We start from the raw sequence: 26131 nt of genomic DNA, 5'->3' as shown, positions 1-26131 counted from the left end.
GATATCAGGATGATTGAAGTCTCCCATGAGAACCAGGGCCTGTGATCTAGTAACTTCCGTGAGTTGCCGAAAGTTCCATAAATCTCCTTCTATACTCATTAGAAAAGTGCATGTTTCCATGAGATGTCATGACATGGTGTGGCATTGCTAGATATCATACCCATTGGAAATAATATCCTTGGTCAAAAGCAAAATACAGCACAATAATGTACTGTTGTCCACTTACGTTGGGGTAATGGTACTGACAAGTCAGGTGACTACTAGTATTCCACATATTATCTGTTGAAATCAGTAGGATTTGAGGTCGGGTTGGACAGATTCTTCTTTCTTTCTTTCTTTCTTTCTTTCTTTCTTTCTTTCTTTCTTTCTTTCTTTCTTTCTTTCTTTCTTTCTTTCTCTAAAGAAAATTAAATCCAAAAATAATATATTTTGGGGCCCTGATTTTGATGTCCTTACTCAGGGTGAATAGCACCTTAATTCTATTAGTTCAATGGGACTCTTTGCCAAGTAAGTACTCAGTATGAGGTTTGCACGCCCTGGCCCTTAATGTTAAAATTGTGTTCTAAACTAATTGATTAAAAAATTCAGTTTGAGGTGACAGTTCATCTTTAAAGTTATACCATTATTCTAAAGGAACACAGGAATATATTTTTGGCTATAAATAGTTTTGTTTTTTTTCATCAGGAGAGGGTTAGAGTTTAGACCAGCAGTCACAGGAGCTATTCTATTGAATTGCCATTTTTTGTGAACTGCGGACAACAGTCGCCATTATGGATTATAATCACAATCAACAAAAGAGTAAAAACCCTAATGGGATGTGTGTGTTTAATTCCATCTTTAAATTTTACTTTCTTTCCTGCTAGTATGATTAAACAATCAGAACATTGTTTTTATTTTAGTATTTGACTTATTTATTCTTATTTCAGTATATTCACAGACCTTTAACAAGCATGAAGTATATTTTCTGTAAACTAAACAAAAATGCAAATACATTATTACAGAAGTAACTCTAATGCTTATTATTAGCATTTATATATTATATTTTTTCTCATTCTAAGCAGCTTGATTATGAAGAATAAAGTGCATTATATTTATGAATGAAAATATTGTAGAGATGGGCTTAAACCAAAATTTCCCCAAACATTGAAGGCTGAAGGGATTTTCAGAATCCAAACTCTTGACATCCTTTAATGTCCCAATGTCATGAGAAACTTGCAAAGTCTTGATTGATGCAGTGTGACACCCAGTTCACCAAGTATCATTGTACTGTGTCTCCAGATGCTAGCATCCTAATAAGGGGCAGAATTAAAGGTGTATGAATGTGTTGTGGGGCAAGTGCTACCTTAACTATGCACTTCCTGGTTTTCTTATATTTTAATTCCCAACAAGGGATATGCTATGGGATCTAAAATGAACATTTCCTGGTTGACTAACATTTGAGTTTATGGTGTCAATGTTTCACATTCTGGAAGACTAAAGGGAGCATTTGTAACGGCAGCAACCTTAACTCTGTCTTTACAAAATATTTTTTGTAAGTGAATAAGTAATACAAGTCACTTTTTGGTTACTGACTGGAGCAACATATCAAGTATAAAATAAAGTGACATGTTGTTGTCTGAAAACTATTTCTGACATGGCTTTAGGATCCAGTCATAAATTATTTATAAGATATCATTTTAGATTATTTACAAAAAGTTCTGAGTGTGTCGTCTTGTTTTGATATTTGTAAGCCTCCTAAAGAGTTGCTGCTAAATATGGGGGTTAATTTTGCCTTGACTCTAAGTAACAAATCACAAATGATATTCATCATACTGAATGAACTTTTATTGTGTAGCACCCATAAATTCAGTAGAACAACTAAGGCAAGGCTTGATGTACTGTAGATTTCAGATATAGGGTCTGATTTTCTGTTGCTCTGTACCTTGGATAGATCCTTACACCAAATCAGAGTGGTAGCATTTTACACACACATTGCACTAATGTAAATGACTGCACGAGATACAAAATATTGGGGATTAGGCCTGTAACCAGTTGTTTGTTTGCTTTTTACTTGTATCCTACTTTTGAGGTAAACCTTAACTTTTTTAGAGTAGGGCTCTGCTTATGTCTAATAGGTTCATGTGTTTCAACAAGTTACTTTAGGCTTTTCATTAATAAGTAGTTTCTGATGATGAAGGTGTTGGTTGTAATTCTGTAGTTTAGGCTGCACGGAGCTTCTCACTTATGTGTATTTTATCATAAAGAACTAGCTAGGATACATTGATTTTTTTAACAGAAATGGAATATGTTTTATAATGTCAGCTTTTTAAAAAATGAGTTAGGTTTTGTTTTGTTTTTTTGTGGTAAGAATGATCAACATATGTTAACTATATTCCTTGTGCGTAAAATGTGTAATTTTCTGCTCTGGATACTTGTTGCTGTAATAAAGGCCCCGATATTCCCTGATTCTGTGGCTGTAGAATTCATCCCTTGGCACCGGTTTGTGCTCCTGAATCTCAGCTTAAAAAAAAGTATCCTTTACAGCTGACGCGGCGACCTTGAAAATATGATCCGAGGATAAACAGATGAGTGAGGTACCTGCCTGGGTCTACAGAGAGTTTGAAACAGTAGGTTTGAAGATGTGCCCTGCCCCATTAATCTCAGTCATCTCAATCTCAATCCCTGTATATTCTATAATTCCTGCTACCCTTTTATTGCTTTTAGCAGAGGACCACCTGGACAGCAGGGAATGAGAAAAATCCAAAATGCATGTGTAACAGGAAAGAGGGGCTGCCCATACCCATTCCCTCCTTCCTTCCATTTTCCACTTCGCCACTGGCTGAACAAAGGGGTGGGGTGGGGGGCTGGAGCCAGCTGATTGGCTGCTGGGTGCCCCCTTACCTATTTAAGCTAGCCATGGCTTTTCAAAAAGCCTCTTTCTCTCTGCTTAGCTGCCCTGCTCTCCCTCCCTGTAAAAGTAGATTAGGAGCTCTACTGCTTATGATGGTATGTTTCTGAACAATCTCCTGTTTTTAGGGAAAGGGAAGGAATTTTTCCCTTGGGGCTAACTTAGTATGTGGTCTGGTTTTTGTTTTTGTTTTTTTACCTTCCTTGCAGCCTCTTGGAGGCACAGTTGGGTAGAAATGATATGATTCAAAGTTCATATAATGCAGTTGAAATTACTGACTTGTTGCAACTTGGGGACCATGTGCTGTGTGGGCAAAGGCTAAAAGGGCCAGCCCTCAGAGATAAATGAGACTTGAGATAGTATAGTTAGATTTTGTACTCACAGAAGGAGAGTAGCCTGAAGTCTTTGCAGACTGAGGTTCCTATCACTCCACTCCCTTCCCCCTTATTTGAGGGGCGAAAAGGGAAAAGTTTTCACAACGGTGCTGAGTCTGTAAGGAGGTTCTACCCTGAGTTGTTGTTTGGTTTGTGGTTAAAGCCCTATAACTCTCAGTGGAACAAATTAAAAGCCTGATACTTGAGAGCAGGCTGAAGGCAGTGTGGTGCACTTTCCCAAGGTTTAATTAATAAAGTTGCCATCTGCCATTTAAGCCAATCCCATGTGTCTGCCATTAATTTGCCTGCTTGTCCTGATCAGCAGCTACCTCTCACCTTCTTTCCTGCACACTTGTGGGAAGGAGGTTCTAAGCTGGGCTTCTAGGACAACATCACAGGATCAGTGGCTCAGGGAGTGGAGCCACGGTGACTGGAAAGTATAGTGACAAAAAAACATGCTCAGAAATAATCACTGTCAAAAATTATTCTTGACAAACTATATGTCATTGAGCAGTAGTTGTGTGGGGATTGGAAGGGATGGGAATAAAACTATTTGATAGTGGTGGAATAAATTCATGTTGGTGCAGAATTTGGCAGTTGTTGCAGTGGACTTTTAGAGAGTGTTATTGGAGACTGTAGGGATTGTTATTGCTCAGTTTGATTCCCCTAGTGCTGTGCTGTCCTCTTCACAGCTTGATTCCCCCTACTTGAAATCCTGGGGCTGGTGAGAGGTGTGTCCAAATGCAGCTGGCACCTGCCAAATTTCCATTCTGTACTGGGAGCTGCAACAGGGACAACATATTTTCTCCATCTTCAGAAAGTTATCAAAGTTAAAATAAAAGTTCAAGCAACTCTGTAATCCCATCCAAAATTTTGATTCTGTCTATGTCTTACTTAATTCCAGCTCCCCTCAGATTCTTGCCTTAGCCTGGTTTTCCTTCAGTTTTTGTAAGAAATACATTTTCTTCTATCAAAAGATACATGCTTAACCTTTTCAAATTCTTTATTTAAAATGGCATGATTTTGACTCACAGTATGTAGTTCCTTCTCAAAGGTTAAAACTGTATCCTCAAGTCTGGAAACATAGGGTGCATATACCTCCAGTTCTTCTTTCTTCAACTGTATTAATGGTGTATAAGATCATCTGGTGTGAGACTTCTGAAGAGAAGGCTACTTCTCATTCACCTCTGGCTGACTGTGACTCCTTTCAGACTGGAGACTGAAAATACAGCGGGAGAATGCTGTTATACTGAAGCACAGGGCACTTACTGCTATTTGCTATACAGAAGCTTTGGTGGCTAGTTTGCCTTTTCAGGGATCTTCCTACAATAACCCAACAGAAAAAGCACAAAACATCACTGTGAAAAGAAGACAGTATAGTTTTTACCAAGGACCAAATGTCCTAAGCAAAGACATTTAGTAGCTGAGGAATAGGAGCCCCCTACAAATAGTTCTGCATACCTCCATTAGTAAAGTAGCAGTTTCAGCTGCAGTCTTTCCCCCTTTACCTTAAGAATAGCTAATGTGATTCTATGACTCTTAAGAGCAAACTGGGAAATTTGTGTTCTATCAGAAACATCTTGATTTTGATATGTGGATCATCTACTTTATTTGTAAGACTCTCAAGATCCCTGAAACATAATTAAACTTCACAGTGAATGTACAGGAGCCCTAGATTTTTTTTCCCTCTAGAGTAGAATAATGAAAATTTGTCTGATCATGTGATCTATGCATCTCATTACTGCTGTCTCCTCAGCTAATTTCTCAGATGCTAGCAGATCTCCAGGCATTGCAGAAATAGTGATGGATAAACAGTCTGTTGTTGATCTAAAATGTGATTTCAAGCCCCAAAATATTAAGATACTAAATAACTCCTGAGTTTTACAGCTGCCAGAGGCAAGTGCATATTGAATAGATTTGTGTTACTGAATAAGTCAAACATTTAGAATTCAGTTGGATTTAGTTCATATTTTGACCATAAGTGAAAGAGCTCCACGTGATGATTTACAGTGCAACTGCATCAGGAAGTATTGATATTTGTGTAAATACTGAGAAATTCAGTGGTTTAAGAGGTTAACAAATGAAGACCAGTTAGCTCAGAACCAGAATGTAAAATTGATTTATTTTATCTTACTTAACTGTAAGAATGTGCTTAAGTGCTTTGCTGAATAGAGATGAACCTTGTGCTTCAGGTTAAGCACAAGCTGAAGTGGGGCTTAATTGCACAAGAGTGATTACAATAAAATATTTATTAACTACGCAAATAACTGAATTCATTAATCTTCCATTGCAAAAAGGTGAACACCTCTCTGTGTGTGTATTAAAAGTAGAACCTAATATCTCAGTGAGAAAAACATAGCTTTTTAGGACACAGTGGTATATTAAATGCAATTATAATGTATGGAGAAGGTGGGAGATATCCATATAATGTATTTTATGTAGAGCATGTCTCTCAGTTTACCTGCCTGATGTGATTCCGTCTTACTCCACAGTGTTAAAGATAGTTAGGGAGAACAAGCATGAAATGAAACAGACTGAGATAAGATACCTCCAGAATTAAAATCAAGGGTCTTTTAGAGAACAATGGGGGACTGTTAATCAGGAAATGCTTACCCAGCTCTAGCCAGGTTAACACATTTATTTTCCCAAGGTCAGAGCTTAGGATCAAAGGGACACTAAACCATTAAACCCTTCCACCTATTTCAGAAGAGAGCATCAGCTGTTGGAGGTGAGACTGACAGAGACTCACTGCCAGAATACAACAGCACAGGTTTTCTCCCAGCCCAGAAGTAAGGTCTCTGGACTCAGTGGGATGTACCAAAAACTTTCAAGCAAAGGATAAGGTTTAGATAAGACACAGGCATATAGGCTTTTGTTGTTTTATCCATCTTCACTGTCTATTATTTACCTTTGGATGAATAAACAAAAGGTTTGCTCTGATAAAACTGTTTTGAGTCACTTTAATCATCCAATGGCCACAGGCTCTTGAGAGAAATTTCCTTGCAGGTGCCAAACACAGATGGGCCTATCATGTTTACATGATTCAGAAACAGGGGTCTGTAACAAAGCTGTCCAGTCCAAGAGTGGCTGGACCATGGTGTACCACCCTTGAGAGGTGAAGGAAGCTGAGCATGTCATCTCATGGGTGCACTTGAGAGGGTCTGAAAAGGGGTCTAAGACTCCCACTGTAACTCTGACAATATACATATATTTCTCATTTATAATAGGAAATATTTTATTACTGCCATGACTGATGAAATAGAAAAGATAGTTACATAAACTTTAAGTTTTTATATGGATATGAAATGAATAAATATGATAGTCTATACCTTTAAACACTACACGGTAAAATATCAAGAGAATGCAATATCCTTCCTTCTCAGCTTTCACTGATAGCATATGTGGATATGTAAAAGTTAGGGCACCATCAGGTGATACTAGTTCTCTAGATAATGTAGTACCTGAACACTGGAGTTGAGCCAGGGATAAATTTGGCGTCCTGTATTTCTAGTCAAGAACATACTTGAACTATTGATATGCCAAATGTGACTCCCATGCTCAATGAGCATAAAAAATTGCCTTAGCACCTCAATCTGGCTGGACTCTACATTCATACAGTGGGGCTCAAATCCTGAGAGAGGAGATTGCCTCTTCACCAGTTCCTTTGCTACCTCCCACTAGATCCCTGTATGAGAGGAGGGTCTTTCTTGCTGAATGACAGCTGGAAAGGATGCAAGAAGGTTAATTTCTTCTGCACCCTTCCCTGCACTTAATTATCCTTCAAGGTATTTAAACACTCTTTTGATCTGTCTATTTTAGCTATGGTGTGTGTGTTTTGGGGGGAAATCAAATATCTATTAAGCATATTTATGTTTGTCCCTGTAAATCTTTCAGCTCAGTGTGAGTATATATAGACTGCAAATGGTTTTGATAGAATGTACCATTTTCAATGAGCTGTGGGCATCTTCACACAGAGACCTATATCAGAAAGTCTTTTACAGTGTTAATAACATACCATGCAGCTATCTAATGACACTTTGATATCCTAGCTACCCATCGAATATTTGTTCCCTATTGCTTTTCAACAGCATGTTTTCTGTAAGCCAGACTGCTTTTGTATGTCATTATATAAGAAAATATAAACAAGTCTCACAGTAGTGCTTTTTGAAAGATTTAATTAAGTGGAATGGTCTGCTGAGTGTGGGTTTTTTTTCTGTCGAGTAAGAGAAAATCAAAATTATTCTGATAAAAATATCCAGAGAGCATGATTTATGTCAATCTAAAAACATGAACTTGCATAGTACGTAAGAACTGGGAAAACTATGAGTGTGATTACAGATCTGTTTGCTGCAACCTACAAATGTGTTCTTGTGAAAATTTTAAAACAATTCATCTACCTTTTAAAAATCTCCTTTCTTACCAGGCAAAACTGTAGTATCATAAACATGCTTTTCCAATTTGTTTTAACAAGGATAAAATGTCCATTATCACATCCATTTTTATTAATATACGTCTTCTTGAGCTAGCTACTCTAGCTACTGCTTAGTACTGTCATACCAGAGGAAACAAATTATGGTCATAGGTCATGATTTCATATGTATAGTTGGTAACGCTATTATATTGCACTAGTGCCTAGAAATCCCAGTCAGGATCATAGGGCCTGATCAGGGAATAGTAATTCTCAGAACAGATTTTTCCATTTAAATATATCTAGGAGGTTGTAACAGTTTCTTCAGATGTGAACCTAGCTAGCATCATCTGTGTCTTTGTCACCTCAGGGTTAGACTGCTGAACAGTATGATTTACAGTGATTGTCAGTTAACTTCCAGGCAGAATGTAAGGTAGTGAAACAAGCTAAATGGCATGGGACCTATCTACTTAGAGACTTTCTCTCTCCCAATGCCAGATGCCACAGTTATCATCAGTGGAAACATTCAAGTTGGAGCCTCCTAGTATAAAACAGAGGAAGCTACATGTAGGATGCTGTCCACTAAGGGTTCCTTAACATTGAAATCCACTCCTCTCCTTGGTCCTAAGTAGTCATAATTTGTTGCAATTCAGGGTATGTTGTAAGGACCATCTACTTCCCTGGGCTTGGGGGCAGAGAGTGGGAACACAGGGAATGGGCTGCTGATTTGTTTTATAATTATGGGTGAAGATTAAGGGATAATGCTTACTGGGATGCTTTATTGTATTGTTTAATTTTGTATGTAATTTTAAATGGATCAATTTAAATGGAGTTTTTGATAAGTCCCATCTTGTTTTAAAAATAAAAATAAGTAAGTGCACTCTATAAGGAGGGCTAGATTTGAATTCACCCAGGAAGCAAAGCTAGTGTGCAATTCTACAGCTTGTATCTTGGTAGGAGCATTTTAACAGAGGTGCTCTATGATCTGCACTGTCTGCCAGTTGCTTTTGGTTGGACTTTAAGGTGTAAATTTTGCCCAGTAAAGCCATAAATGGCTTGAGGCCTGCCTAACTAAAAGATTGCTTGTCTGTCTTCTTGTGTTAGGGATGTTGATCACCAAAGGCACTTGAGCAATATCACCCTCAGTTAAACAAGTGAGGGGCATTCTCTGTGAGAATCTGTTTTCTTTGGAGCTTCCCCGCTTTGGTATGAACAAGCCAGTGCCCTCAAAGTCAAGAGGTATATAGCAAAACATTTTTATTCTCCTCAACTTTGAGCAGGTTAGGGAATTGAGCGTGATGAGTGGTGGATAAATTGTTTTTGTTTTCTTGCTCATTGTTTGGTGTGGGTGAAGCTGTTGGACTTGTAAAACATAAGACTAGTGTGTTTAAATATTGATAAGACAAGTATGGGCATCCTTTAATCCAGGGGTGGCCAGCCTGAGCCTGAGAAGGAGCCAGAATTTACCAATGTACATTGCCAAAGAGCCACAGTAGTATGTTACGTTTCAGAGTAGCAGCTGTCTTAGTCTGTATTCGCAAAAAGAAAAGGAGGACTTGTGGCACCTTAGAGACTAACACATTTATTTGAGTATAAGCTTTCGTGAGCTACAGCTCACTTCATTGGATGCATGCAGCCAATGAAGTGAGCTGTAGCTCACGAAAGCTTATGCTCAAATAAATGTGTTAGTCTCTAAGGTGCCACAAGTCCTCCTTTTCTTTTTAGTAGTATGTCAGCAGCCCCCTGTGACCTCCCACCCCATTCCCAACACCTCCCACCCACTAGCAGCTCTGCTGATCAGTGACTGCCCCTCCCACCCCGCACCTCCTGATCAGCTGTTTCGTGACATGCAGGAGGTCTGGGGGCAGGGGAGAGGAGTGAGGACACAACAGGCTCAGGGGAGGGGGCGGGAAGGGGTGGAGTGGGGGCAGGACCTGTGGCAGAGCCAGGGGTTGAGCAGTGAGCACCCCCCGGCACATTGGAAACTTGGCACCTGTAGCTCCAGCCCCAGAGTCGGTGCCAATACAAGGTGCCACATATTAACTTCTGAACTTCTCCAGAGCCACAGGCTGTCAACCCCTGCTTTAATCTTTTCTTTTCTGCATTTAAATTAAAAAAGAATAAAGGCATCAATATTAAAAATAACTTCCTGGAACGGTGCTGTAGGACATCTCCTGTTAGCCACTCAGGAACTGGAAAATATGCATACTAACTAATGTAGAACATAGTGTGTGGGGGGAGGGGGGACAGAATATTATTAATAGGGCATAAGGTCTGGGTGTGTAAGGTCCAGACCTCAGTTTTCTGTCAGAGAGTTCCTGGACAGGAAAAGAACTCTTTTCTCAATAGTAAAAATTGACCCTGAAATATAACTTCCCTATCTACTTTTTAAAAACGCAATGAAAACCTGATTTGCATTTTAACCAGTTTACTCAGCTCAGCAATGCTAGTAACACTCACACTAAAGACTGGTTTTCTAAGAGCCAAACTCTGCCTGACACTTGTGTGAGTTCATAGTGAAAGCAGAGGGTGTAAGGAGCCGCTCCCACATTGTATACTCTTGCATATGGGCCAGTCAGAATGACAGTTTATGGACTCTAAGGAATATGGGAACAACTCTATTTATGCTCCCTGGGGAGCACCCAACATCACAAATGGAGGGGAAGCCATGGTCCTATATCCTGCCTGCCTCATGTGCCAAGCACTGGCCAGCAAGGGGGAAGAGGCCCTTCCTATAAAGGAGTGATGCAATGGGTGCATGTGCAGCTTTTGGTGTCCAGGAGCTCCAAAAGCTGTTTTTCCAGTGTTTCCTGGGGACAGCAGGATTCCACACCAGCCCTTACTATGTCATGCCTAAATGGCACAATTAAGCCTTATATTAGTGACATGCAGCAGAACAAATATGTTAATCAACTTCATGTGTAATGTACAGCATTTCTAAATGGGGTGTTCAGTCAAAGCAAACAATGTTATACAATCAGAGGCAGAAAATCAGGTGAAAAATGTCACTAATACTGACACTCTCAGAAAGTACTGGTGCAAAGTATGCTTGACTGGAATTCACAAAGAAGTTTCAAAATTTGTATGCATTTCTGAATAATTAATATATATAGACTTGGGATGCTACATTCTATTTGAAGATAATAAATGTATTGTAATGACAATTTCCTGCCACTTAAATTACCAGTTCTTTACATTATTGAAATGCATATAGACTTGTGCTTTTTAATCTGGGGCTTTTTCATGAAGACTATTAATATGTTCAGTTCTTCTGTTGAGTAACATGACATAGTGACAGCCCTATTTAGGCTTAGAGTTTTGATGCATCAGTCAGTGAAATATTAAACAGCTCTAAACTATTAAATGATCCTTTTTTGGGGGATATGCAGCAAGCAAGCATATCATGTTGTGCATTAAAGCAAATTCTGTCTTAATTTTTGCAACTCTTTTGGCTAAAAATCTTTAAAATAGTAGAATGGTTTATAAATCTTTCTGTAGGCCTATCTAGAATAATAGTTTTGTAAATCATAAGCAAGAAAGAATCTCACAAATAATTTCTAAAAAAGTTATACTTATTGGAGATAAAAGACTAACAGTAAAATATTGTAAATTAACCTCAATTTTAAAAAGGACTTTTGAAAAGACAGAGGAAGAAATGGAAAAAGAACATTTCTAGGTATTGCTGTCCTCTCAATAACATATCCTTGACAATTCCAAGAATTCAGTGCATTCAGTCAGAGGAATGTATGTACTTTTTGTTAGTGTATCTAAGTCAGTCATTGGCATTCGTAGCTGCTCCTTATGAAAGTGCAGGGAAAAATCCTGCATATTTCCTAATTTCCTTAAATGCCCAGTACTTTGATACCGTTATGAATGTAAGTGATGATAGAAGGTTAACCAAGCCCTCTTTCGCCTCTGTAATATCTTCATCTATGTGTGAAATTTATCATTTGATAACTAAAAAAAATCTTTGTTTTGCCCCTTTTATAACTCAGGCCTAATCTAGCCACTCAGCTCTGATTGACTAAGAGAACACAGTTCACTTATTTTGTTACTTAATTCACTACCCTATTTTGATTCAGTCAAGAATATGAACCTTATTAAGAATTCAGTGAGTGCCCACCGATTCTGATATGAATATCTTAATTTGCAAAGACACGTTGGAATGGGGTAGTTACAATTGTTCTACAAATTTCAAAGAGCTATTCTATGCCATGCTGTGAATTTTATTCATTCTGAGAATTGGTCTTAGCATTTAGATTTTGAGATCTCTAAAATGTATATAGATATAGATGCATGCATGTACACACAAACTCATACAGTATGTATACAGCATTTTGTGTGTATCTATTCACCTCTATTGCATATTCAAAATGTTAAAACTGGTTTTCAGAATGAATACTCTTTATATTTTGTCACAGAATACCTGTCTGAAATTCATATAATAATGATTATGACTACACCATCCCTCTGTGTGTGTGTGTGTGTGTGTGTGTGTGGTTTGTTTGTTTGTTTGAAATTAAAATGATCTCATTAGAATATTGGGAACTCCAGCTGAATCCTTGTTTGAGTCTACAGCAGGGCCTTTGAATGGAAACACTTATATTATGCTTTATCTATGTTGGGGCTACTGCTCCAGCTAGAATACTAACAAATCACTTAGTACAGGTTGAACCTCTCTAGTCCAGCACCCTCAGGACCTAACTGGTGCCAAACCAGAGAATTTGCCGAACCATGGGAGGTCAATATGTAGCGAGTGGGTCTCTTTTTATTTTTATCTCACCGAGGCAAATAATCAGAACACTTGCAATGCCACCTAGCCAAGGCTTACCGGCTCTCTTCATAACAAAGTGCTAGTGTTTCACAATTTTACTGTATTAGCACAAGGAAATAAGTAGATAAAGCAAAAAAAAAAAAAACCAAACCCCACAAAATAAAATCATGCTAGACCGTGGATGTTGCTGGACCAGAGAGAGCCAGACTAGAGATTCAACCTGTAACAAAAGTAGTGTCCTGTGTGCTTTTCTTCATCAGTTGATGGCTCTATTAGGTTTGATTTGTAGGAGTGGGGTAAGGCTGGGGAGAATGAGTGAAGTTGTCAATATGTTACCTTTCTTACTAATGTTGATACAAGCTTACTGCATTTTTATTGTGATAAACAAGGTATCATCTTGCAGCACTAACAGCCAGCAGGATCATTTAAGATGAACAATTTGAGGTGCCTTGTGCTTTTTAAATAAAATAATTCCTTAGTTCTCACCTTAGTGTGTTTCTTACATGCATGAAAGAAGATCAACATTTTCTTCTTCTAATCCTGTTCATTACCACAGGTACTTCAGCTGGAGGAAGTTGTTTCTCTGGGATACTACTTTAATCCACAAGATTTTATTTGTATTTAGCTTTACTCCTGCTGCTATACTTGGGAGAGGTTGATTCAAAGTTCAGCAATGTACAAAAAATGAAATGTAATAGCAGTTTACTTTCTATTTAAACTATGGATTTTTTAAGAGGCTAATTTACTGAGAAAATACTTGGAGACAGTGTTACATCTACGATCTAATATCAAAACCCAGTGTAATAGTCTTAAAGACAAACAATCTAATTTGACACTTAACTATCCTGCACAATACATTTTGGTTGGTATTATACCTGGCACACTAGCTAGTTGCCGAAGTGTTTCCATTCTAAGATCCTGTTTTCAGTTGCTCCATATCTTTCCGAAGCATTCACCTTTGGGGCTGAATTTTTTCCAGTGTTTTTGTCCCTTTGCATACCAGTGTCCACTTCATGTGGCATACATATAGGGGTTGCAGAGTGGGGAGGTAGGTGACAGCTGTATTGAGTCAGGTTCTCTTAGGGCATTTGGGTGGCTGTTCTATGAAGCGATCTACTTGTCTAGTGGAGTGTCCTTGTTCAGTGAAGTTGAGTGTGTTAAGGTCCAATAAAAGATATTACCTCACCCACCTTGTCTCTCTAATGGGACCAACACAACTACAACAACACTGGATAAAATTAATTTATGATGGCTAGACTAGTTTCTTATGGATGTTCCTGCTGGCTGGAGGTCAACAAAATGCATAACACTCTAGCCCCACTCTGAAACACCTTCTCTGTGGCCCAAATGACCCCAAAATGCCATTAGAGAAAGGGGCCCAGGTATGCCAACTTTATACTAGCCCAGGATTTCTCCATATTACGGGAATCTTCCCTTGCCCTTTTAGGGCTGTTTCAAGGCCACTTGTGCAGTGACATTTGTGGGATCCAAAATTCAGCCAACAATGTTTAGCCTGAATAGGACCCCCAAATAGTTAAACAAATCTAAAAGAACAAAAAGTATCCAAAATTGTCCACTGTCTGTCACAAGGTAACAAACTGCAAGCAGGTTTCAGAGTAGCAGCCGTGTTAGTCTGTATTCGCAAAAAGAAAAGGAGTACTTGTGGCACCTTAGAGACTAACAAATTTATTAGAGCATAAGCTTTCGTGAGCTACAGCTCACTTCATCGGATGCATTTGGTGGAAAAAACAGAGGAGAGATTTATATACACACACACAGAGAACATGAAACAATGGGTTTATCATACACACTGTAAGGAGAGTGATCACTTAAGATAAGCCATCACCAGCAGCGGGGGGGGGGAAGGAGGAAAACCTTTCATGGTGACAAGCAAGGTAGGCTAATTCCAGCAGTTAACAAGAATATCAGAGGAACAGTGGGGGGTGGGGTGGGAGGGAGAAATACCATGGGGAAATAGTTTTACTTTGTGTAATGACTCATCCATTCCCAGTCTCTATTCAAGCCTAAGTTAATTGTATCCAGTTTGCAAATTAATTCCAATTCAGCAGTCTCTCGTTGGAGTCTGTTTTTGAAGCTTTTTTGTTGAAGTATAGCCACTCTTAGGTCTGTGATCGAGTGACCAGAGAGATTGAAGTGTTCTCCAACTGGTTTTTGAATGTTATAATTCTTGACGTCTGATTTGTGTCCATTCATTCTTTTACGTAGAGACTGCCCAGTTTGGCCAATGTACATGGCAGAGGGGCATTGCTGGCACATGATGGCATATATCACATTGGTAGATGCGCAGGTGAACGAGCCTCTGATAGTGAGGCTGATGTGATTAGGCCCTATGATGGTATCCCCTGAATAGATATGTGGACAGAGTTGACAACGGGCTTTGTTGCAAGGATAGGTTCCTGGGTTAGTGGTTCTGTTGTGTGGTGTGTGGTTGCTGGTGAGTATTTGCTTCAGATTGGGGGGCTGTCTGTAAGCAAGGACTGGTCTGTCTCCCAAGATCTGTGAGAGTGATGGCTCGTCCTTCAGGATAGGTTGTAGATCCTTGATGATGCGTTGGAGAGGTTTTAGTTGGGGGCTGAAGGTGATGGCTAGTGGCGTTCTGTTGTTTTCTTTGTTGGGCCTGTCCTGTAGTAGGTGACTTCTGGGTAGTCTTCTGGCTCTGTCAATCTGAGATTGAGATCCTCCACATCGGTAGTACATCTTTGCTTCTTATATGCTGCCCTGGTGATTGCATCCATTTTATTATTTGTAGCCAACGCTTTAAAAGATATCATATAATGTGATTAACTAAGAGTACAAATCCCTGTGATGGTGTGCTGCCATGGCATCTGAACATAAATTATTATCTCACATTATTAGTGAGATAATTTAAAATAGAGAATATTCTTATGCCCAAAACACTCAACCAGCTATCCAGAACAACAGCAATACTGAAATCAAAATGTAACAAGTTTATCAAAAAGAAGCTACCAAACAACGATCACTCAGAAGCATGGACTTAGTTGGCCTCCCCCTTAACGTAAAAGGAAAACTGCAGTGTTCCAAGGCAATCAGCAAGTGAAATAAGATATCGCACAGTAATTTCAGTGATATGCTTTTGATTCTGTTAGATACTGTGGCTTCTGAACTAACCAAATTATATTCAAGTAATTCAGCACCTGCTTAATCAAGCTACAAAATGTGGAATTAAATATCGGCCACTTCAACTTCAATGATTTGATTATGTAGAAGAGAGAGAATGGTGTATATACATCTAATCCTATGAAATTAAATCAGGAAAATTAGCTGAAAATATTTGTAGGGGTCTGTTTGGTGTCTATTTGCATAAAATGTCAAAATACCTACTTATTCAAATAATTCTTTTTGTGGTGAGAAGTGACAATAGAATTGAAGATACGTGTCTGTAGTTGTATTGGGTTAATAATAAGGAGGCTAGGGGGTACCCAAAGTGTATTCTGATTAAATATAAATCTTATCTGGGAAAACTGTTTTGCACTATAAATTAACTAAAATTTGTGAGTAACTGTCAAGACTCGGAGCTTAAAGAATACAGACAGTGTCCAATTACCAAACATGGGTTAAGTTAGGTGCCCAAATTTTTCATTCTAGCCCTTAAATCAGCACATAGTCAACCAAAATTCCCATATTTGCTGTCTAAATGTAGTGTTGTTTATAATTTTTGGTATTTTCTAAGTAGAACAATAATAGTGGCTTCTCTTTTGGTTTGCAGACATAAAATAAAAATGACTGAGTGAATGACTGTTAAACAGAATGTGGGAAAACTCTGTTAAACTCCACGGTCTGCAAAATCATTAGAACTTAAAATAAGTCTTTTTAGGTATTTTGCAAATAGCATTTATTTTTCTCTTCCATTATGTCTGTAGCACAAGTCAATACAGTTCTAAATTCCTTGCTTTGTATGCCCTTATTTCTCTTATAAAATCATTTACTATATATTATTTAAAAATAATTGTTACATTTTATTAATGTCTGTTGTTGGTGCAGGTTTCTCTTGGGCTTTTACATGCTCATGCTACCCATATCCTGTGGCCTCCAAGGCGCTGGCAGAAGTTACAACCTATGCTGCCCCCAGAACGTATACCACTTCACAGTGATCAAGAATGACCTACACGTACATGATGGAGAAATGAAATATTGATACTAGGATTAACCATCAAGAGGGGTTGATGATGTAACACAACAAATAAGAACACCAATTGTACTACAACAGATACTGGTGCAGCAAAAATTCCCTTGTGTTAAGGTGTCACTTTAAATCTAAAGTTTTTCTTTAATCTTTAACATTACATAGTGCATTATTTTGTCTTGGAGTAATTATTCTCTGATTATGGAGTATTCCAATGTCCAATTTTCCAGAAACAGTAAAATATATGAGCCATTGTCTGTTCCAGTGCTCCTGTTGATAAGACATTATAACAGTCTATAAAATGTTTTAACCTTTTGGTTTTGATTTGTTTCTTTAACAGCTTGACAGATTCTTGAAAATTAATATTTTGTTAAAAATATGAAGTCAATCCAGTACTTCATCATTTCAGTTGTCTAAACATGTAGAAGCATTTACTCATACTATATCATTTTGAATTGCACTATAATTGTTAAAATTGAAAAAGCACCATTTCTATAGATGAAAAGCTAATTGTCCAAAAAAGAATAAAAATGCATCTTTAATCCATTTCTTTTCTTTTTCATTTAATGCAGCTTGTTGTTTATTATTAAATTGAATACATAATATTTTAAATTTGTTTTTCATTAATGTTTAATATAAGCATTCCTTTTCTATCCATTTGTTGAGACAGAGTTCCAAACAAAATATAATACACATTACGCCACAGCATCTACACAAAATACACTCTGTTGGTTTCTTAAGTACATGGTTTCTTAAATCACTAAGTGTTAATATTGATTGCCACATTTATTTGGAAATTTGTAAAAAGCTCCTTTAATATTATAAACACATTCCTCTACTAATGCACAAGTTTCCAGAGGCCACATTATCAGTGAAGGGGCTTTGACTGATTTCCATTGACGAGTGACACATTTCATTTCCTACATACTGAATTTTACTTGAGATGGGATAATATTCAGAAGGATTCAACAGCTGGCACACCTGCGCTAGAGTTATGCAACCTTTCTCATCAGACTCCACAACAAGGTGAAACTAGGCCTGGTGTTGGGTTTCAGTGCAAAACTGAACTTCTGAGAAGACTGAAGCTAGCTATTCTATTCCATATAGGTTGCTCAGTAACTCCCGCCACTGCTAAATCTATCTGTCTGTCTACCCCATCTACTTATTATGGCTCGCAGCACTTTGGTATCCTTGAACATCGTAAACCTAGACCAGGCTCCCCTTCCCTCCACCAAAGCCTCTCCCCAGTGTGTGACCCCCCTCTTTATTAAAACCAATGTGGTTTGCTTCGTTGTTAATTACAGTCAGTCTTTGATTACTTGGATTTATTTAGGGAGACTGAAAACATTGATTTGTAATTCTTTCACAAATTACTAGAATGGATTCAAAGAATTTGCCACAGCTATAATTAATTTGGGAGACAAGGACATACAAACATACATTAAAGAAAAAGACGGAGGCGGGGCAAACAAAAACAAACAAAAGTAGAACATGTTACATGAATGCCTTCTCTGGTGTCATTCTAGGTCTGTCATTCTTTCTGATTCTCTAGTTCAGTCCTTTCATCCGTATTTGCCTCTTAGGTATCAGCTGGACAGCAGCTCTCATGTATGTTGACAGGCTGGCAGAGTCCTGTTTGCCCTTTTGATTCACTGACATCCATTCTTCAGCAATGCCAGGTAGTTGTCAACAGCACTAAAGTCCTTTTAGTTCATGAAAAGCACCATGATTATCTTAATTATAATATTTCAATTCAAGTCAGATGCACAGCAACAATAACATTTGATAAGGTTCCTTAGGTTCGCAAGCCTATTCTTCATATAGAAAAGAGAGGCAGAGAGTGGCAGAAAGGCAGAGCATGGAGATGGGAGAGATTTTAGGGGATTGAGCAAAGGATAAAGTAAATTCTGTCCCATAGACTCAGCTGTGATATACTTCAAAACCTCCTGATATTTAGTTAACTTAAGCCCCAATTTATACTGAGTTTAACTATTAAACTGAGTTTGTGCAGCCAGACACTTGCACCTGTTGCATTCACTTCAGTGGGACTCATCACAGGTATAAAACTCAGCATGCATGGACCCAACTGTGGGTTTGGGGCCTCAAACACCATCTGCTTGGACCAACACAAGAAACATTCACATTCAAATGAAAGAGCTGAAAATATTTGGTCTTCAGTATATTGACCTTGCTAGGTCTGCAAAATTAGTTCTTGCAACAGAAAAGTGCTTTGCTATATCTTGGCACCAGATAAATGTGGGTGACATATTCCCCTATACCCTAATGCAAATGATGACCAGAGATTATTCAGAGCATGACACAAAACTGCAACTAAGGCCACCTAAAAGTCACTAAATTCACATCACTGAATGTGAAGGTTCGGCAAAGGAACACACAGCAGCAGCCGCAACGGCACAGAGACACAAAAAATAGTAGATTCCTTCACCGTGGCCACGCCTCAACCTCCTCTCGTGGTTCCACTACACAGAGGATGGGGCTGGTTGGGCTTGGCCTTATGAGCCCAGTCAAAGCACCATGAAGTCCATAAGAGTTTTGCCATTGACTTCAATGAGATTAGGACTAGACCCTCAATTATTGGGCAACACCCACAATATTACAACAGTAGAAGAAAAATACATACATAGATCTTAGTTTCTTTCTGTGCAGGGAGTCGCATAAGTGCCCTGAATAGGTTACTTCAGCCATGCATTCCTTCTCCCCTGTGCACCTCCCTATTATGCAGCATTGTTACTCTGGCCTGGTGCTGAGTTCTAGATTTCAGCCACAGTGAAAGGCAGGGTATACCAGCCAAGCTATTGGTACTACTGGCAAACATGAGTAGCAACATCTGAAGCTGACAGAATGAAATTATATAAAGCTGCAATGCATCAATACACTGAAAGGAAGCAATAAAGAAACTGGAGAACAGGTGCAATGTATTATATTGGTGCTCTGAATTAGTCTTTCAGGATTTTCCTGCAACAGAGAGACATTAATTGTCAGAGCAGACAGAGCAAGCTCCCTCTTACAGTCATTCTTCCTGTAACATACCTAGAAATGTAGCAAGAAAGTTTAGCATAGCATTTCACAAAGCACCATGTGTTCGGTGGTGAAGCCTGTGCTTGCTACGGGAAGAATTCACACAGGGGTAAGAGGTCAGTGCAGCGCTAGAAAAGGCAACATAGGGCCCTGTTACAACACACACTACTTTAATAAATAATGGTTTACTCCACTGTTACATGGTTCCTGAAGCACTAACACGAATGGAATACCACTCACCTGTTAGGCAGCAGAGACCACTGCACCTACATACAAACTACGCCAGCGCAAAACAGGAAAATCAGTTTTTGTCGTGCTGAATATTTGTCTTTGATTTTTCTTTCACAAGGTAGGTTTTTTTTTCAGATTTTTTTCCCCCAGAAAAATTCATAAAGAGTGTAAGCTGTGTGCAAACAGCATTCTCGCTTGCTGTGTTTTTCAGAAACAAACTACAGCAGGAGTAACGCACGGAGGTCACATAATGTACTGTAAGTACATGGAGTCAGAATCTAGTCACTGGTCGGCTAGACTGCTGGCACAAGCCCTTTGAGCCTATGCTATAACCCTGAGTGTCTCCTTACCTAGTGTATCAATGGTACTGTTTGGCATATTTAACCAATATTTCAGACACAGAAAAATTACTAATCCATCCTGTCACTAGCCAGTGTTCCACCTTGTGTGGCCTATTAAATTACTTGCAGAAGGTCACAGAGAATGTCTGTGACAGAGCTAGGAACCAAACCAAGATTTCCTGGATTTCAGGCCACTGTCTTAATTGCAAAACTATCCAGCCCGCTGAGCAGGTAACTATTGCAGATTGCTCAAGCCCCTTATGCCAGATTGCTGAAGGAATGAGATGATGCTTTTCAGTAGTATGGTTTCTATTGGCAGGTACCCTGGGGGTTTTTCATCTTCCTCTGCAGCACCGGTCACTTGCAGGTTTAAACTAGTTTAAACTAAATTCTCTGTAACTTGATGTCTTTAAGCCACGACTTCCGTAACTCAGCCAGAGGGTCAGGGTCTATTACAGGAGTAGGGGGTGTCCCGCAAAGTGCAGGAGGTCAGACTAGATGATCACAATGGTTCTTTCTGACCTTAAAGTCTATGACAATATACCACTGTTTACAAATGTAATGCAGTTGCTGTCAGAGTAAAAGACTTAGGAAAAGTCCTTCATCCCAAAATAATTGAACGTATACTATATGGCAAGGGTGGGCAAACTATGGCCTGTGGGCCATATCCGGCCCATGGGATTGCCACCCCCTGGGTGCTGCGGGGCTAAGGTAGGCTCCCTGCCTGCCCTGGCTCTAGGCCGCTCCTGGAAGCAGACGGCACCATGTCCTTGCGGCCTCTGGGAGAGGTAGGGAGGGGCAGAGGGCTCCATGCACTGCAGTCACCTTCAGGCACTGCCCCCCATAGTTTCCGTTGGCTGGGAATGGAGAACTGCAGCCAATGGGAGCTACAGGGGTGGTACCTACAGGCGAGGGCAGTGCGTGGAGCCCTCTGCCCCCACTCCTGGGGGCCACTGGGATGTGGTGCCAGCTGCTTATGGGATTGGCGCAGGGCTGGGGCAGGCAGGGAGCCTGCCTTAATCCTGCTGTGCATCGCTGCCACCCTGGAGCCTCTCAAGGTAAGCTGCGCCAGGCACTCCCCAGCCTCCTGCCCTGAGCCCCCTGCCGCACCCCTCCTGCACCCAAACACCTCCCCTGAGCCCTCTGCCACACCCCTCCTGCACCTCAACCCCCTGTCCTGAGCCCCCGCATACACCCCACACCCCTCCTGTGCCCCAATCCTTTGCCCTGAGCCCCTTCCTGTACACCACACCCCTCCCACACTCCACACTCCCTCCTGCACCCCCAACCCTCTGCCCCAGCCCTACATTCATGGCCCTGCATGCAATTTCACCACCCAGATGTGGCCCTCAGGCCAAAAGGTTTGCGCACCCCTGCTATATGGAGGCTTATCCAACCATCTCTAAGAAGTGTGGTTCGAAACCTTTAAGTGCTTTAAGGATTGAGTTTTAAGGTAAGAACAAAGGCTAGATGCTAGTGGGGAGAGTTGAGATTGGCATACATACAGGCATTTGCAGTCTTTGGTCATGTGTTACTGAATGTTGTAGTAAATTTGGTGTCAAATTTAACCTTTCCTGGTGAGTGTATTAATTTTTTTAATTAAAAAAAAAGTTGTGTTGCCTGGAGCAGTGGTGCTTAGCCTTACCAGTTAGGCAGTGAAGGTTTTTATATTTTGTTTTGCTTGCAAATATACTATCTTACAAGGTAAATCATCACCACTGTCACTCAAGATTCACCTTGTCAGACAGAGATTTGCATAGCAAATATTGCCATTAAGCAAGAAATTTTTCTGTCCAAAGTTGTTTTTTGCTGGGACTTTTTTGTGGGCTGCTTTACTATCTTTTAACAGCTCAAAACTGGACTTGATTTTTTTTTTAAACAGCAGCTATTTCTTCATTGAGTGATGGTCCCTAAGTAGATTCCAAAAGTGTGTGCACATGTCCATCATGCACCGGAGCCAGCAATGTTCATAGTAGTGACTGTTGACCTGCATGTGCGTCATGCATCACCCATGTGGCGTATTCGAGGTTTTAACAGGCTGTGCGGGTCGACACTGCTCCAGTTCCCTCTTACTGTCACATGGCCAGAGTATGAATCCTCAATGCTCTTAGCTTGCTAAGAGAACTGCTCTTTGTATATTGTTTTAGTTCTTAGTTGTATTTAGTTGTCCATTTGTAGAATGTTAGGTCTTTCCTTGGCCTTTCCCTTCTGTGGGGCATTTCCCTGAACTATGCCCCAACAGGCCAGTTTTAAAAACTGTGCTTCATGTCCACGCTCTGTCTCTGTGAGCGACGAACACCACCATTGTCTTTACTGCCTTGGCAAAGCCCACATTGTCACCTGTTGCTCCATCTGCCACTCATTCCCATCCAGAATTTGAGCAGCCTGAGAATTTCTCTTCCTCAAGTATGTCATGGAGGAGGCTATGTGCCCATGTGCACAGTCAAATCCAGCACCACCGGCTCCGCCAGAGTGACACGTGTCACCATCAGTGAGTGTCTCCCTGGGCTTTTCCCATGTAGTACCAACAGTACCAGCACATCCATCAAAGCCTCACCATGCATCTATAAGAAGCATGGCCATGAGCATACGGGTGGATCCCCATCGGGGAGCACGTCCAAATGCAGCATCGTCTCCCTGAGCCCTGCCAAGCTGGGTGAGAATTCATGCATCGATGCAGATGCCCCTGCTGCAAAGAAGTTTCATACGAAGCACAAGCCGCTTCACAGATGCCATCCTCAGCTCCGGGGCCTGCACCACCATCCTCTCCTCTGGCACTGTCGACACTTCTGGGACCATCCAGTCTTTCATGCCCAGTCCCACGCACACCAGGGTGCTTGTCCCCTTTTATGACAACAGATGAGCTCATCTCCTCCATGCACCAGTCCTCTGCCCGCTTCAAAACTTCTGTCTCTGGCAGATGAGCCCCTCCTACTCCTCCAGCATCCTCTCTGACTTTCTCTGCCAGAACCCCCAATGGATGAACCCCTTCTCCTCATGTACCGTCCTGCTCTGCCAATGGCACCAATAGCCCCTCCTCTGCCAGACCTGTCTTTGGCCTTGGAGTGGTCCTCTGAGCCAGACTAACCTTCTCACCTGCCCAGTCCTACAGCCCGGACCCTCTGCATTGTCCCTACCTGTCAGTCACCCCATGGTTCTGGTACCTGCGTGTGCTGCCGATGCCTAGTGATCCCTAGACCTGGTCCTACTGGCCTGCTTGGGACCACTACCATGACCATGGAGTGCAACCATGCCCACATCACCGACCAACTAGGACCCATGCCACTCCTGCTTCCATTTCTGTTAGTGGGGTCTGGGGATGCCACTGGTGCTGGCACTTCCTCATCACTGGATGGTGTGTTTCTATCCCCATCCTTTCCCCACCCAACTACCATGCCCAGTACCTTGGATTACTTAGCTGCATGGGTGCAGCTCTCAATCATCCCATGGAGAACATCCAGGGCCCCCAGAATCAATTCTTGGACACTCTGCAACCCCTGGGATCCTCCCATACCATACTGCTGATCCACAAAGCCATCTTACACCTGGCTCAAACTATCTGGCACACCCCAGCCTCCTACACCTCTACCCTGAAGCAGGCAGAATGCTGCTACTTCATGCCATCCAAGGGTATGGACTTTTTATTTACCCATCTGCTGCCTAACTTGCTTGTGATAAATGTGGCCACTGTGGTGCTGGCCAGCAACATTTCTGGTCCACACCTCCTGATTGGGCTGTGAAGAAGCTGGATCTTGTTGGACACAAAGTCTATTTATCTGTAGGCCTGCAGTTCCACATTGCTAGCTATCAGGCCATCTGGGCCAAGTACGACTTCCTTTCCTACTCTAAGGTAACAGACTTCCAAGCATTCCTTCCTCTGGAGAAGCAACAGGACTTTCAAGATCTCCTAGATGAAGGCAAGTTGGTTGCCAAGATGGCTCTCTATGCTGTGGTTGATGCTGCTGACACTGCATCCCACCTTCTAGCATTTGGGGTAGTGCTCTGCCACCACGCTTCAGTCCAGCGGGCTTCCGAAGGAGGTACTCTTGACAACCATCAGTTGTTCAGTGATGAGACTGATAAATCCTTCCACTCCTTCAAGGACACCTTCCAGTGGCTAGGCATCTATATTCCACCTCCTGCTCTCAGACAGAAATGACCCTGTCACCATGCTGCCTATTAGCCCTACCCTCAACAGCCACTTGAATTGTCCTGCCACCAACTACACTTTCAGTGCGCCCATTACGCCTGTACTACTACCTCCATTGACTCCACCTTTTCACTATGTCTGTCTAAACAGTTGTTTTGACTCTTTGCTTCGAACCTGCTTCCATCCCTCCAGTCACACTACAGATTATCTTTGGGAGTCATCTTGCCCTCCCTCTTTGCCCACCACTGGAGCAAGATCACTACCAATAGCTGGGTGCTAAACATTGTTCACTATGGGTACCTCACTGAATTCCTCTCCTTCCCTCCTTGCAGCCCTCCCACTGCATGCCCTCTTGAGCCTTCTCAATGCCATCTCCTCTGGGAGGAAGTGGCTGCCCACCTCCAAAAGGGCGCCATAGAACATCCTGTGATGCTACCATGGCCAAGATTTCTACTTCCCTTATTTCCTCATGGGTGGCCATCGCCCCATTCTGGAGCTCTTGTCATTTAACAGATTCACCCACAAGTTCCATTTCTGTATGCTCCCCCTCCCCCTTATTATTCCATCTCTTCCCCATGTAGCTTGGTTTGTGGCTCTTGATATGAAGGATACATATTTCCTCACGTTCCTCTGTTTCACGGTGGGACATTTCCACTACCAATTCCGGGTCCTTATCTGTGTAATTGCCACCACTCCCCATGTCTTCATGAAGGTTTTTGTCATAGTGGTATCCTACATGCAGCACCCGGGTCACTTTGTCATTCCCTATCTGGATGATTGGCTCCCTGTGGCCCCATCCCAGGCCCACCTCCTGACCACTTTACAGACCCTTCGCACCCTCCTCGACAGTTTAGGAATTTGTATTAATGCGGAGAAATCAGTCCTCATTCCTACCCGCACAGTAACTTTCCTAGGGGGCTGTCATAAATATAAAGGGAAGGGTAACAACCTTTCTGTATACATTGCTATAAAATCCCTCCTGACCAGAGGCAAAATCCTTTCACCTGTAAAGGGTTAAGAAGCTAAATTAACCCCACTGGCACCTGACCCAAAATGGCCAATGAGGGTACAAGATTAAATGTGTTAGATTTTCTTTTGTTTAATGGCTTGTAAAATAAGCTGTGCTGGAGGGAATGTATATTCCTGTTTTTGTGTCTTTTTGTAACTTAAGGTTTTGCCTAGAGGGATTCTCTATGTTTTGAATCTGATTACCCTGTAAGGTATTTACCATCCTGATTTTACAGAGGTGATTCTTTTACCTTTTCTTTAATTAAAATTCTTCTTTTAAGAACCTGATTGATTTCTTCATTTTTTCTTAAAATCAATGAAGGGTTTGGGTCTGTGTTCATCTGTACCAATTGGTGAGGATATTATTATCAAGCCTTCCCCAGGAAAGGGGGTGTAGGGCTTGGGGGGATATTTTGGGGGAAGACGTCTCCAAATGATCTCTTTCCCCGTTCTTTGTTTAAAATGCTTGACGGTGGCAGCATACGGTTCAAGGGCAAGGCAAAGTTTGTACCTTAGGGAAGTTTTTAACCTAACCTGGTAAGAATAAGCTTAGGGGGTCTTTTATGCAGGTCCCCACATCTGTACCCTAGAGTTCAGAGTGGGGAAGGAACCTTGACAGGGGCTCACCTGGACTCTGTTTTGGCCCACACCTTTTTTCCCTCGGACACCTTCCGTTGACCTCTCCACTCTCATTGCACAGCTCTGCTGTCATCCACATACGTGTGTCCATTGGTGCCTTTCCCTCTTGGGCCAT

General features: G+C 41.0%; 1 protein-coding gene across 6 annotated transcripts in view; it reads left to right on the top strand.

Annotated features, from left to right (window-relative positions):
* The window catches only part of IMMP2L (inner mitochondrial membrane peptidase subunit 2), an 832928-nt gene extending 816190 nt beyond the window's left edge, over positions 1 to 16738 (top strand). For 4 of the 6 annotated variants that reach the window (XM_043494973.1, XM_038370949.2, XM_038370967.2 and 1 more), the window contains one exon: positions 16467 to 16725. In XM_043494973.1, the coding sequence (XP_043350908.1) occupies positions 16467 to 16586 (120 nt within the window). In that variant the 3' untranslated portion in view covers positions 16587 to 16725. Of the gene's footprint in view, positions 1 to 16466 lie in introns of all 6 variants that reach the window. The other 2 variants (XM_038370940.2, XM_043494978.1) reach the window with 2 other exon arrangements.
* The last annotated feature ends 9393 nt before the right edge of the window (positions 16739 to 26131 follow it).

Source organism: Dermochelys coriacea, chromosome 1, assembly GCF_009764565.3.
Source record: "Dermochelys coriacea isolate rDerCor1 chromosome 1, rDerCor1.pri.v4, whole genome shotgun sequence".
Classification (NCBI taxonomy): domain Eukaryota; kingdom Metazoa; phylum Chordata; order Testudines; family Dermochelyidae; genus Dermochelys; species Dermochelys coriacea.
This window is presented reverse-complemented; position numbering and strand designations above follow the sequence as displayed.